The sequence below is a fragment of the Vulpes lagopus genome, chromosome 8, assembly GCF_018345385.1.
Source record: "Vulpes lagopus strain Blue_001 chromosome 8, ASM1834538v1, whole genome shotgun sequence".
NCBI classification, from domain to species: Eukaryota; Metazoa; Chordata; class Mammalia; order Carnivora; family Canidae; genus Vulpes; species Vulpes lagopus.
This window is the reverse complement of record NC_054831.1, coordinates 49,185,432-49,199,789: the sequence shown is the minus strand read 5'-3', so window position 1 is coordinate 49,199,789 and position 14,358 is coordinate 49,185,432. Positions and strand designations below refer to the sequence as shown.

At 43.5% G+C, this 14,358-nt stretch overlaps 1 protein-coding gene across 1 annotated transcript; it reads left to right on the top strand.

The window, feature by feature from the left end:
• The first annotated feature begins 101 nt into the window (after positions 1 to 101).
• STOML3 (stomatin like 3) lies at positions 102 to 9,106 on the top strand. Its single transcript, XM_041767453.1, has 6 exons — positions 102 to 248; positions 330 to 402; positions 3,407 to 3,489; positions 4,996 to 5,199; positions 6,862 to 6,996; positions 8,882 to 9,106. Exons 1-6 carry the CDS (start codon positions 102 to 104, stop codon positions 9,104 to 9,106), a joined length of 867 nt encoding a protein of 288 aa, XP_041623387.1.
• Positions 9,107 to 14,358: the final 5,252 nt, after the last annotated feature.

Here is a 14,358-nt window from a genome sequence, read left to right as displayed (position 1 = left end):
TTTCAAGCTCCTTGTCAGCGCTTCCAGGCATGGCCAGCCCTCTTGTGTAGTAGCCTACTCATGCGACTGAATGGCTTTTCTAAGAACCATGTAAGGAGAGGATGGCCAAAGGGATCACAGGCTTGCTTTCTCTTCATTTCTTAGGCATCAGCAGTAAACGGCTTGGCGTGTGTGGCTGGATCCTGTTTTCCCTTTCTTTGTTGCTGATGATCATTACTTTCCCCTTCTCCATATGGATGTGCTTAAAGGTAACACCCTGGGAAATAAACTGGGCTCTTTCTATGAGCTGATGAACCATTAGGACTAAATTCTCTGCCTTAATCTCTTAGATCATTAAGGAGTATGAACGTGCTGTTGTATTCCGACTGGGACGCATCCAGGCTGACAAAGCCAGAGGGCCAGGTAGGACACCCCTGAAAAGGATCATGGGCACCTAATACCTATAACTGTTACCACCAAAATTTTCCCCAGCAGCCTCTCTTGATAAGCAAAGAAAAATCACAGGAAGCTGCTGGAGCCCTTGTCTGTTTGTAAAATGGGAAGATGTTGTTCTGCTATGTGAGTTAACAGGAGTGACCACTAGACCACTAGTTTGAGAGGTTGGAAATCTGACCTTGTCTCCTAACATTCCCTCTGAGAGATTCAGTGAACAGGAGCAAAGACTTGCTCTGTTACATTGGCCGGACTTCACTTGTTATCAAGAGCCCTAAAAGGAAGATAGAAGAATGAAGGGAGGGAGTAAATGGTCCAGTAGATGATTAAGTTACTCAAGGAGACTATTCCAGGATCTGGTTTTTGATTCTCACTCTTTGAAAAGAGCTAATGGAAAAAGTAAAAAGGAATTTCTTCTCCTGGCAAGCAGAGTAATAGAAAGCTGGAAGCCCTTGTACAATTCCTTTGATCAAATGTTGTGTTTCTTTCCATCCTTGCTCTACCTTAGAATGAAAACTGTTCCAAATTCTTCATGTTATAAGAAGATGGGATTTGGTGGAAGTGGGGGGGTGGACATGGGAAAGTGTTAGGTACTAAAACTCTAGAAGTTAGGTGTTGATTTAATTCTCATAACTTCTCTTGGTATGTATGTAGTGGAACTATATCAAATTGCTAATATTTGTTTTTGATTCTCAAGCATGACAATTTCACATGATAAATTCTAATGTTTTGAAAGGAGAGGCCATAAAGTACATTTAAAAAGTACTGTTATTTGAAGTACTTCTCTAGTAACATTTGTTTTCTGCCTCCTATTATGACTATAAGCTCTCGGGGGTGGGTGGGCAAGAACTATCTATTCACTGCTATACTGTATGTGCTCTGTGCTTGGCCATACACTATGGTAGGCACTCAGATATCTGTTGCAATAAAAAAAAAAGAGAAATTTCAAAAGCAGAGGCTTGTTAAGAGGCTTAGTCATTTCAAGTAGTATAAACCTACTTGTCTAATTTCATGAACAATGTACGGGAGAGAGGGCAAGAAGGACTTTTTATGGTTGTTCTTATGAGTTTGTCCAAATATAATTCATTCAACTGAGGTATAACAGGCCAAGGTTTACCCCATCCAGGTCACGTTGCATCTGGTGGGGCCAAGCTTATAAGTAAAGTAAAACTTCATTTGAAAGAAGTAGACTAGCTATAACTTGGAAGTCTCTAGAGAAAAGTGTATCTCTTTTAAATGAATTTTCCCAGAAGATTTCACCACTAAATGTCCCAGGATAATTACTCTCGTCATACACGTCTCTGGGGCAACTGAGTTCCCTCAGAAAGCCATAAAAGCTAGAGGGAAACAAGCCAAATTGCCAATTGTTTTCCATTAAACCTCTCCACTTTTGTAAATTGTAAATTATTCCTTAATAATGGAAAGTATTAATAATAATAAGTGTTACCACTTCTTGAGCACTTAATATATACCCGGCACTGTGTTTAGTACTTTATTTCATTATCGTGTTGAATCATGCTTAATCCTCACTACCATCTTCTAGAGATTCAGTAACTGAAGCTCAGGAAAGTTGTATGTGTTCCCAGGTCACAAGCTAGTAAGTGCGAGGGCTAAGACTTAACTGTAGTTTTAGGAGTCATAACCCCAACCAGTGACCTGGCACCAAAAAAGGAGGTAAATTAGGCCACAAGCCTCACTGCAAGTCTCAGGAGAGTTCAGAGACCAATGGAAAGAAAGCTCCTTAGCAGTGTTTTCTGTTGATGCTACCAGCCATTTGCATGGTACACAACCTACAAACTTGTTTCTCCCTTGAAAACAAAAACAACAGCACGAAATCTTTCTGGTGAACAAAAATGGATTGGTATCTCCATCTTGCTGACATCCCTTGTGGTTCTAATCTTTGTAACTCTTGCTGTAGAGAACATTCACCAGGCTCATGTTAAGGATCATGGGATCCTCAGTTGAATTTCTGTATCCCCACCCTTCCCCTACTCAGCCCCAAACCCAAATACTTCACAACTCAAAGAGAAGTGAAAGTGTTTATAATTGGGGGATGCCATTATCTTTGAACTAGAACATAACTCCGGAGAAATAGCAAATTCTGAAAAACATTGGTTTTAGGGACTTGGAAATGTATTTTTTTAAGATTTTATTTATTTATTCATGAGAGACACTGAGAGAGAGACAGAGACATAGGCAGAGGGAAAACAGGCTCTCCTCAGGAAGCCCGATGCGGGACTGGATTCCCAAACTCCAGGATCATGCCTGAGCTGAAGGCAGAGGCTCAACCGCTGAGCCACCCAGGGGTCCCAGGACTTTGAAATCTTAAGGAGATTTTAATTCTATTTCTTCAGTATTATTGAAGATGAATGAGAAAGCTGACAGTCAATGATATTTAAGATAAAATATCTATTACTTAAATCTTTTTTTGTACAGATATTTTTAATAAGGACACCAATTTCCAAAATATCCTTTTAAATTAATGTCAAGGGATGCCTGGGTGGCTCAGCAGTTGAGCATCTGCCTTTGGCTCAGGGCGTGATCCTGGGGTCCTGGGATCGAGTCCCACATCAGGCTCCCTGCATGGAGCCTGCTTCTCTCTCTGCCTGTGTCTCTGCTTCTCTCTCTGTGTCTCTCATGAATAAGTAAATAAAAAATATTTTAAAAAATTAATTAATGTCAAATTCAACTCTTGGGTAGAAGAAGGTTGAGTGTTTTAAAAGTAAAATCTAAAAATTAAATGTCAAGGATCTTTAGCTTTTTACCACAAGATTTTAATTTCTAGGGAATCACTTTTTTTAGTCACTGACTGGAAGGAGGAGCTAATTTTCCCTAAAGTTAGAGGAGTACATATTGAAGATTGTCTGAGAAGCATTTATAGTCTCATGAAAATAATGTGTCATATAGTTAGGAGATAATTTGTTCTAGTTAGTTTCGATAGGATAAACTTTAAGCTATCTTTTGTTTTTTATAGGTTTGATCCTGGTCCTGCCCTGCATAGATGTGTTTGTCAAAGTTGATCTCCGAACTGTTACTTGCAACATTCCTCCACAAGAGGTAATGCTGGGTAGGAATAAAACCTGTATCAGGCACCTGGGTCGCTCAGTGGCTGAGCATCTGCCTTTGGCTCAGGATGTGATCCCAGGGTCCTGGGATCCAGTCCCACATCGGGCTCCCCGCAGGGAGCCTCCTTCTCCCTCTGCCTGTGTCTCTGCCTCTCTGTGTGTGTCTCTCATGAATAAATAAATAAAATCTAAAACAAATTTAAAACAAAACAAAACAAAACCTGTATCTTCCCCATTACATGGACAGTTGAAGTTTTACAACATGTTTTCAAACTGTAAGGGACCTGCTTGAGGAACCAAAGGTGGGCTTTGCTTTTCCAATTGACAATAAAGCCGATGGCAAGGGCTGGACTGCTATAAGATTTGCAATGACTTGGAGGGGCAAATCCCAGGTAAGAGAGAGAAAAGATGCAGTTGGCAGAGAAACTGGGATGGAGAGCAGTAGATGAGAGGCTTGGAAGAGTCAGATAAGTCATATAAAGGAACTGAATTTAATTTGGTGGAGGGTAGGATCTGGTTAGGATATTATCCTCACTCTCACCTATCCAGAAGGTTTTTTAGTAAAATCTTTAGCATTCACTTTATTTGTGAGTGATTGGATGCAGCACAGCACAGTGGGTGTGGGGAAAGAGCACAGAGCCCATCTTCATTTGGATTTCAAATAATTCTTTTCAGTTCTTAAAGTGCTATAAATATCCAAGGCCAGTAGCAAGGCAATAGGGAAGAGAAACAGAATTACTAAGAACCAAAACGATCCAGGAAAAGGAAAGAAAATGTGAGTAGGGCCTATAGTGCAGGAGGGCAGAAATGATAGAAGATATGAGTCAATGTTAATTTTCTTTTCTCTGGTCCAGGAAACCCAGTCAAGACTCAGCAGTTTTAGTGACCAATCATGGTTCTTTTCTGGCTCCATAGTCCATAATCCTATATGGGAGAAGAGAGTTCTAGGTTCTACTACTTTGGGTCTGCCAGAGGACTCTCAATGGCTGCAAAGCACCTTGTCACATTATTCATAATATTAACACAGAGCCTCTATAAAAGCAAATAGAGGGGCTCCTGGGTGGCTCAGTTGGTTAAGCATCTGCCTTCAGCTCAGGTCATAATCTCGGGGTCCTGAGATCGAGCCCCACATCAAGTCCTACATTGGGATCCCTACTCGGTAGGGAGTCTGCTTCTCCCTCTCCTCTCTCTCTCTCTCTCTCTCTCTCTCTCTCTCTCTCTCTCTCTCTCTCCCTCCCTGTCATATAAATAAATAAAATTCAAAATAAAAAATGTTTAAAAAGCAAATAGATTTGTGCTTATTCTCACCATGTGCTTTTTCTCACCATGGCAAATCATCACCAACAAAGATGATATTATACTCTAGCCAGGGCAGATTTTTGGTAATGTTGGCATCATGCTCTCCTCCTGCAGAGAGGGCTCTTAGGCTGCCTGGCACTTTGTCATTTGCTGTGAAAGTCATAATGAACATGTGATTTTCCCTATCCTTGCCCTCTAGATCCTCACCAGAGACTCTGTGACTACTCAGGTGGATGGAGTCGTCTATTACAGAATCTACAGTGCTGTCTCAGCAGTGGCTAATGTCAACGATGTCCACCAAGCCACATTTCTGCTGGCTCAGACTACTCTGAGAAATGTCTTAGGGACACAGACCTTGTCCCAAATTTTAGCTGGCCGAGAAGAGATTGCCCATAGCATCCAGGTAAAGATGCTGAGAATGAATAGCCTGTATCTTTGGTTCCTTTATTTTAATTATCAGACTATCAAATATCAAATAGTAATTCAAAGAACCCCTGTCATGTGCATGCATGTGCATTCACACATGCAACACACACACACACACACACACACACACACAGCTGCTGTAAACACTGACCTTCAGTTTGTGGTTTTATTCCTTTACAATCACAAGGTGTAGATTTAAATATCTGAGAGGGAGGAGGAGAGCTGTAGGAATTGTACACCTTATCCATTTTCTTTGGAAACTTGGAAAATACAAGTTAGCATTGCACACATTAGGCTTTCCTGAAGAGGTTAGCATCCTTTTTAGTTGAAGTTGCTCCAGAAGGGCCACCACTTCTCAAACACCCCATGTCTTTCTGCACTTTAGTGGAATATTAGAGCAGGATTCAATTGAGACAGCAGAGGCCTGTGATCCCTGGAAAATCTGACATGGCAATACCTATATCAGTAATTATGTTGATAGTAATCATTATTCTAATATTGATGAGAATGTTGCAGGAATCCATCTCACCCCTTGCACGCCCTAGTTTATAGACAATTACATTTCTGTGTGGTCCGAAATCAATTATACTTTGATTCTGAACCTCCCTTCTGTAAGTTAGGAGGGAAATTCAGCTTTGGTCCTTGGCATCTCTTCCAGGACCTATGGTGGCACACAGACCCCAAAGTTTTATGAAATATTGTCAGTCTGTATAGCTCTGCAAATCAATTGTAAGAGCCCCATGAGTTTGACAACTCAGATGTTTCCCCAGCTACAGTCCAGTCACTGGGTTCTTGGGAGGTCTCACCATGTCCCACAATTCTGCAGAAATCATGAAAAGGCAAGAGATGGCTTGCCACTTGGTGGCAGAGATCTCTGCTGCTGCCCTCTGAGGGAACTACCCATCTGGTCTCACTATTTCTCAAGGCGTGCATTTTCATCCCTCCCTCTGCAGGATAACCAACGTGACATCATCAGTGGTCTTAAGTTTTTACAAAGGACAAGTATGTTTGATTTTAGGCTGCTTGTGCTAAATATATATATATATACCTGGCTACCTGGGGAGTAAAACTAGCCCACAGCAGAGGTTAAACAGAGCAAGGCACATAATATCTCAAAAAATACCCAATAACATTTACTGAGCAATTATGAGTCATTGGTAGATCTCTTACATGTATTATCTCCAAATTTCATAAAAATCCTGAAAGGAAACCTTTTATAGATGAGAACACTAAGCATCAGAGAGGTTAAGTGGCCCAGTGACTCACAGCTGCAAATGGCAGGGCCAGGACAATATCCAGGAGTGTCTGAGAAGCCCATGTGTCATTGACAAGAAAACGTGGGGTATTTGCTCAACTCTAGATGGATGGCACATATTTCATTAGGAATAGTTGGGGTGGGGGGTCCTGGTATGTCCTGAAAGATCTGTCAGTTTAAGCTTCTGAATTCTTCTTGGGAGTCACTTCAATTCCTGGGAGTCATCAGTAAGAACACCTTTTCCTTTCCCAAATTGTCTCACTCCAAATGCTGCAAATACTAAAGGAGACAAAGCAGAGGAATTTATCTTGCGAATATAAAGCATGTCAGAAATTTACATCATCTGCGTTCTGATCGATGTCCTTTCTTTTGCTTTGGAAACAGACCTTACTCGATGATGCCACAGAGCTGTGGGGCATCCGGGTGGCCCGAGTGGAAATTAAAGATGTTCGGATTCCCGTGCAGTTACAGAGGTCCATGGCGGCTGAGGCTGAGGCCACCCGGGAAGCCAGGGCCAGGGTAAGGGCCACTCCGTCTACACTGGAAGGCAAAATGCCCAGCTTTGGAGCAGATAAAGATGGACGTTGAATGACAGATCAGGCCTTCTCAATTATTTTGATAAGAAAAGGGGTTCTTTTTCATACTTTTTACTGAGAATTTCCTCCTGAATTAAAAGGTAATAGGCAGCTTAATACATCTTGAGGATTTTTTAAAAAATATTATATTTATTTATTTTAGAGAGGGAGAAAGAGTAAGTGTGAGCTGGAGTGGGAGGCAGAGGGGCTTTGGGAGAGGAACAAGCAGACTCTGTGCTGAGTGCAGAGCCTGATGTGGGGATCAGTCTCATGACCCAAGATCATGACCTGAGCTGAAATCGAGTCGAATGCTTAAACTGACTGAGCCACCCAGGCGCCCCTATCTTGAGGAGATTTGGCAACAGGTCTTGGGTCAAGGGGTGCTCAGTAAATGCTTAGTGACTTAGCAAGGTGGGTCCCAGGTTTGGCTGCATTTCAGTCCCCTAGACAGAACTGACGACAGCAAACAGTAATTGTCAGGCCTCACCTCAGACTCAGTAAAGCAGTCTCTTGTGGCTTAGGATTCTACATTTTTATAAAGCTAGTAATTATGACTTTTTTATTATTATTGAGGTACAATGCTAGATTGAGTTCAGGTGTACAACATACTGATCTGACAATCCTATATATTACTCAGTGCTCACCCCAATGGGTGTAGTCACCATCTGCTATAGCCAACCTGGTGCCTGTCTTTTGAACATTGCTGTTAAGCGTGGTAAGTTGTGCTGAACTGAAAGGGAGTGGTGATGGTGATGATGAAACACAATCCAGGCTAGAATTACAAGACGTGAGCATACCCTGGCCTCGAATGTTCTTGTGTCTGTTGGACCTGCAGCCTTCATGTCGGATGGATTTTCTGGAGTATCAGAAACCAGATGAGAGGCCTTTTGTATACTTCCTCAAGAACTAATGAGTTTTTCTCTACCCTCATCCCTCCCCCATCTCTGGTTTATCTGGGAAGCTCCAGGAGCTTCTCACCAGTGGACTTGGTGGGTGGTTTGGCACAGAGGTAGTGAGTACCCACTCCTGAGGCAACCGAATCAGCCTTGGGCAGGAGAGAACTAGAAGGGAAGCCAGCACTTAAGAGAGCCTTCCAGTGGGTGTTGTCAGACTGGCACTTACTGCTCCTGGTTAATCAAGAGCAGAGAGACTTGAAACAGTTCTTACATTGTAAGAGTGAGGCTCAACTGGCAGCAGAATGCAAGAAAAACATCTCCTAGGGCGAGTAAAAACAAGAGAGAGAAGCCAGGTGGAGGCCTTGGATTTCAGACTTCCCTGAAGGCTAATGCGGGGTTGGGGGCTCCAGAGAGATCTCCGAACAGAATTAAGGTGACCTCCCAGTCTACCGGGCTGGGTTAAAGGCGGTGCTTGTATTTGGTTTGCAAAGGAAATCTAGGGACTCATAATTTGTCAAATATCTCCCCGCTTCCTGCAACCTCCTCAGATTCTCCTACACCATTAGAATGTGAAACTGTCCCCCTTGCCAAAGAAGTAACTGGATGAAACCCGCATGGCAAAGTGGGGTCTGGCAGAGAGGCATCAGGATGCCACTGCCAGAAAGGGAAAGCCCTTGTTATAGTTGTCAACTTTTATGTCTGAGCTCTTTTTAAAAATTTTTATATTTTTAAAGATTTTATTTATTTGTTCATGAGAGACACAGAGAGAGGCAGAGACACAGGCAGAGGGAGAAGCAGGCTCCCTGCAGGGAGCCTGACGTGAGACTCGATCCTGGGTCTCCAGGATCACACCCTGAGCCCAAGGCAGATGCTCAGCCGCTGAGCCACCCTGGGGCCCCTATGTCTGAGCTCTTTTATTTCTGCCCCTTTTAGGTCCTTGCAGCGGAAGGAGAAATGAATGCCTCCAAATCTCTGAAGGCAGCCTCCGTGGTGCTGGCCGAGTCCCCCATAGCCCTGCAGTTGCGTTACCTGCAGACTTTGACCACCGTGGCCACCGAGAAGAATTCCACCATCGTGTTCCCTCTGCCCATGAATATTCTGGAGGGCATTGGTGGCATCAGCTACGATAACCGTGAGAAGGTTCCCAAAAGAGCCTGAGGTCCTCCCGCTGTCGCCAGCCATTGCTTTGGGAGTCCCTTCTAATTCTCAGGAGAAGCCAGCAGCTAGAAGTGCTGAGAATCGCAACATCACAGAAGCAGAGGGACTCGCTGCTGGAATAGCATTAGCAGGGAAACGCCATAGAGGCTATTAAAAAAAAATGAGGGCTGTGTACTACTTTTATTATTCAAGAGCATTAAACGACTTTGCATTATCCTTATTCGTCATTAGATAGCAGGCATTCCTGATTAGAGCAGGCACTTTCTTGCAGTAGGGGGAAAAAAATCTTTGGGTGACCGTGACTAAGATTTCAGCATTATTTTTGATTGGTTTTAAGAAGCCCTCAAGATAATGTATAAAGTAACAAAGGCCTCCTATTTCTATTAGATACTTGCTTTTTATAATGCCCAAGTGACTACTTGCTAGATCTCCAATAATTACAACACCCCCCCACAATGTTTGAAAGTCTGATTGATTTTGGAGTGAAAGACCCAAGTGGCATTGAGGTTTCCAGCTGCAAACTCATAGCTAACCCAGGGCAGACTGCACCCAGCTCTCTTGCTGCCTGGCACCCTGCCTGGAGCGGTGGCCTGTGCTCAGCCTCTGGGCACCTTTGTCAGCTGGAGGGAGAGGGCACAGTACTTACAAGTGAGAATGTTTATAATGGGTGCTGTTGGTTGGAATCACTGGAGAACATCATCCTGTGGACTTCATGTTTTCACCCATTACCAGTCCTAAGAGCCACCAGTTGTCAAGAATTGTTTGCAAACTCTATTCTCCCCCTCGCAAAACCCTCCAAACTGTTGAAAATAAAGAAGCCATAGAATAGAATACAGATGTGATGCATTTTAAAAATTGCTTTATCAGAGTTTTTTTTTTTTTTTTCCTACCACGGTACAATTTTCTTTTGAGTTCCATTTTGAGAGACAGGCTAAGATTTTTTGTTACCATTTATTGCATGTCTGCTATGTGTTAACACTGGGCTCAGTCCTTTATGGATGCCGAGGGGTATCTTTATTTTGCAGATGAGAAAGTGATGTCAAGAGGTTGAATAACTTGCCCAAGATACTGCAGCTAGTTTTGGGTTAGGATTTAAAACTAGGTCTGAAAAAAAAAAAAAAAAAAAAAACTAGGTCTGACTCCAAAGTCCTTGCTCTTAAACATCATCTAGGTTTCCTTGGGGGAGGTGGGAGGCGGGTAGGGATGGGGCTCTGCCCATTCCCTTTTGTATTTCAGGTTCTGGAAGCGTAGGTGTCCACTACGGTTTTGCACTGTCTTCAGGAGCGTGAAGCCATGCACGCACATGTGCACACCCCCCCCACCTATCTCACGCTCCTTTTCACACCGCCTGCATACTCTCTAGATAACCCCAGCCTTACATTCTCCCCACCAACGCCCTCATCTCTGCTCCCCCCCCCCTATGTGTTCCCCTCACACACATCCTGTCAACGTACAGATATTTGCTACATGTAAATGTAAAATAGGGATCTCATTCTACCTTTGGTTTTGTAACTGCTGTTTTCATGGAACCATATCATACTTGATATAAATTCTAGACAATTCATGGTTAATACATTTTTAGTAGATTCTACTGACTCTATAACTCTAGCACTCAACTTTAACTCACTGAGGTTCATATATTTTTTTTTTTCCTTAGAAGCTAAACACTTGCATTTTAACAAGAACTGGGGATAGAGACCTATCATAGCTCATCCCCAGCAGCCAGAATCCGAGTCTGTGAAGCGCATAGACACATAGCCAGTGACTGTACATCTAATGAATAGTGGTGCAGGGACTGACCACAGGCTTGGACACCTGTGGGATTGGGGTCACCTGAGGGGGGAGGCCCTACCTATACAAGGACAATTTTTGAGTGCCCTTCCTACTCTGCTTCCAGAAACCCATACTTCTTTTGTTTTCCACGATTGCACTAAAAATGCAAAACTTCATGTCAATGTATAGCAAACTCTAAACTGGTGGTTCTCCCTGAAGGTCAGAGTTCTCTCACTCATTAGATACTCTTTTTTGAAATGCACAGCCCACATGCATCCTCCTAGTGCCAGAATAGGGCGTGTGAGAGAGAGCTGTATCAGAATCTCTGGGCAGATGTGGTTTGGAAACTCTCTGGGGGATTCAAATTACTCCACTCCTCCCGCATTAAGCCTCATTAATTCTTTAGCATTGTGATAGGTCATTTATTATATTGCTTACTAAGGGGCTGACTGAAGAAGTCTCCTTTGAAAGAAAGTATTTTGGGGGGCAAATGGCAGAAAAGAATCAGGGAAGGTCAGGGCTCTCTTGGAAGGGAGGAGAGCTGGAAGGGAGGGCAGGACCAGGGCCGGCTAGGGGGAGGGGTAGTTGGAGGGGGATGACTGGGGGAGTGGGGGTGGAGGAAATAGCAGACAACCTCTCAAAGAGAGGGAAGCATCCAATCTTTTCAGATGCAGACCTGGATCATAGTAATCCCCAAGAAGATTTTTTTCTTTTAAGATTTTATTTATTTATTCATGAGAGACACAGAGAGAGGCAGAGATACAGGCAGAGGGAGAAGCAGGCTCCCTGTGGGGAACCTGATGCAGGACTCAATCCCAGGACCCTGGAATCACACCCTGAGCCAAAGGCAGACACTCAACTGCTGAGCCACCCAGGCGTCCCCAACTGTCTTCTTTATCTGTCTCATACTCTGGGCCACTACCTATCTGCCCAATCCCCCAAGGACCAGGTACCAGACAACTAGGGACAGTCCTATGCCCCAGACCCCACTGAAATTACTCAAATTGGTTAATCCCCAATCTGTTTATCCTGCCGTGGCTGTTTCTGCCCATGGGAACTACTGCTTTTAGCCACATTTTCTCTTGTTCCCTCTACCTCAGGACTGACCCTGTGTGCTTCCCTGTGTGTGGCCCCTTGGTGTAATGTGCCAGCTCCCTTTGGGATCTGTGGGTATAACAAACGTTCTTTTCAATGGCGATTGTTTCTTGATCTGTTGGCTTTGTCATATCTGAATAATAATAAAACTTAACTTTAAAAACACCGAATCATGAGCCTGGGGTTCTCATCCCCACAGAGAAAGTACTTTTCTCTAATTTATCTACACAGAGCAGACACCTGTTGTTGTTTTCTTAAAGATTTATTTGTTTGTTTAAGAAAGATGGAGAGAGAGAGAGAGAGAGAGGGAGAAAGAGAATGAGGGGAGGGATAGAGGTAAAGGGAGAGAGAGAGAATCTCCAGCAGATTCCATGCTGAGGGAGAAGCCTAATGCGGATCTTGGTCTCATGATCCTGAGATCACGGCCTGAGTCAAAATCAAGAGTCGGATCCTCAACCGACTGAGCCACCCAGGCACCTCAGAGCAGACACCTGTTTTAGCATGCAGAAAGTGACTCTGAAAATAATATACTCTCCGTAGGTCATACCCACAGAAAATCATATGTCTGTAAACTACAAACAAAACTTCTTTGATTCAGGCCCCTGCTTTGGAGGCCTTCTCTGAAGACACTTGGGAATCACCAATGCCTCTTAACTTAGTGGTGTCTTTAGAATTCAAGCCAAGTGGTGGTGTTCGTGTGCAGGGGGCGGTGGGGCTTCTGTCCTCATCGGAAGGGGTGGAACTGTGTCAGGCCACAGCCACTGTATTTTATTTATTTATTTATGAGAGACACAGAGAGAGGCAGAGACACAGGCATGTGTTGTAATGCCACGTATGTGTTTCGGGCTCATTATCTTCGGAATGGTTTCACCTCTGAGGAAATCCCGGGGAATATTTTTACCTCTTTCTGCATATACCCTTCTCCAGATGTCCTCCCCCTGGTGGGTACCCTGCATCATCTCTGACCTGCCTCTACTTCCTTTGAAGATAATCTAACTGTGCCCAATAACCTTCTCTACCACCTTTAACCACTTTGCAATCAGTCATACTTAAATTTCGAGGATGAGATCTTAGCATCTTGAAATGCCTTTCAGTCTGCTGGGAGTAGGATTTTCAAAACATGCTACCAATCTTCCTCTGTAGCAGCTTACTGGCATAGCTGTTGGGTAGGGGGGAATCAGTATTGTGTGGGCTCAGATTAGCCCAACTCTGCTCCTCCTAGTTAGGTCTACCTTCACTCATTCTGGTTTGGAGAATTTTCCCTTAAAGGGGGTGCCTCTGGGGTGATTGTGAATTTATGGCATGGAGATCTTATCTCCCAGTCAATATCCAGGTGTGGCTGGATCATGAATCTCCCCTTCCTTGGTCCCCTGCCCTAACTTCCTGAAGGCGAGGCTCTCTCCTTAGTAGCTGGGAAATTTCCCAGCACACACGCTTTTTCCTTTTCTTCTATAGTGAAAATGGACTGATCTTCTCATTTCTGTGGCTGATCACAGCGTTTCTGCTACAACTGGCCACTTCTTCCCCCAGTGCTCCACTCCTTTTCTTGAGATTATCCTTCAATAGCTCTAAAAGAGGCTGTCCTTGCATTTCCTTCTGGTATTAAATAGTTGTGGCCACCTATTAAAAATCTGACAATATAATAAGTCAAATGATAACTGATTTGTGTAAGTCCCCCAGCAATGGATCCAATTAGTTGATTCTTCTTCATTTGTGCAGCCTGGCAGGGTTTCATACCTGTAGTAAGGCCTAGACACTCTGCTCCCCAGGACAAAGTTACTCACCCAAATATGTAGTTTCTTCTAAGTATACCTTGCCTCTGACAGGCCTCCAGCTGTGTCTACACCTGTTACCACTGGTGAGTAAGCACTGAGATGCTGCAGGCAGATGCTGATGAGGGGCGGCAATATTTGGCCACCAGCATCAGAGAGGCACTGGGAGCACAGGTCCCATCCTGGAAGCCTGAAGGAGGGCATGCATGGCAGACTACGTGAATTCTTGGATTTTAGTGTAAATAAAAGTTACAGAACGAACCACAATCCCTTGACCATGTTAACACATTTATATTTACATGGGCTTTATTTATTTAAACATGTGATATATTTTGAGAAAACAGTTGTAGTTAGGAAACACAAGTGGCAGCAAGAATTATTTTAGACACGGAGGGAAGACTGAATGCCTCCAAATTATTTGCATAATTGGCTTCCAGGCATAAGCTTCAATAGCCAGCAAAATGAAGTACCCTAGCAAATAAACAACAACAAAAAAACCTAGACCCTGTTAGTTTTTGCAGAATTCCCATGGGAAAATCACAAAGGCTATTAAGCTCTGAAAATAATTCCATCACACACAGATATGTCACTCAGTGGCTAGATAAATATAAA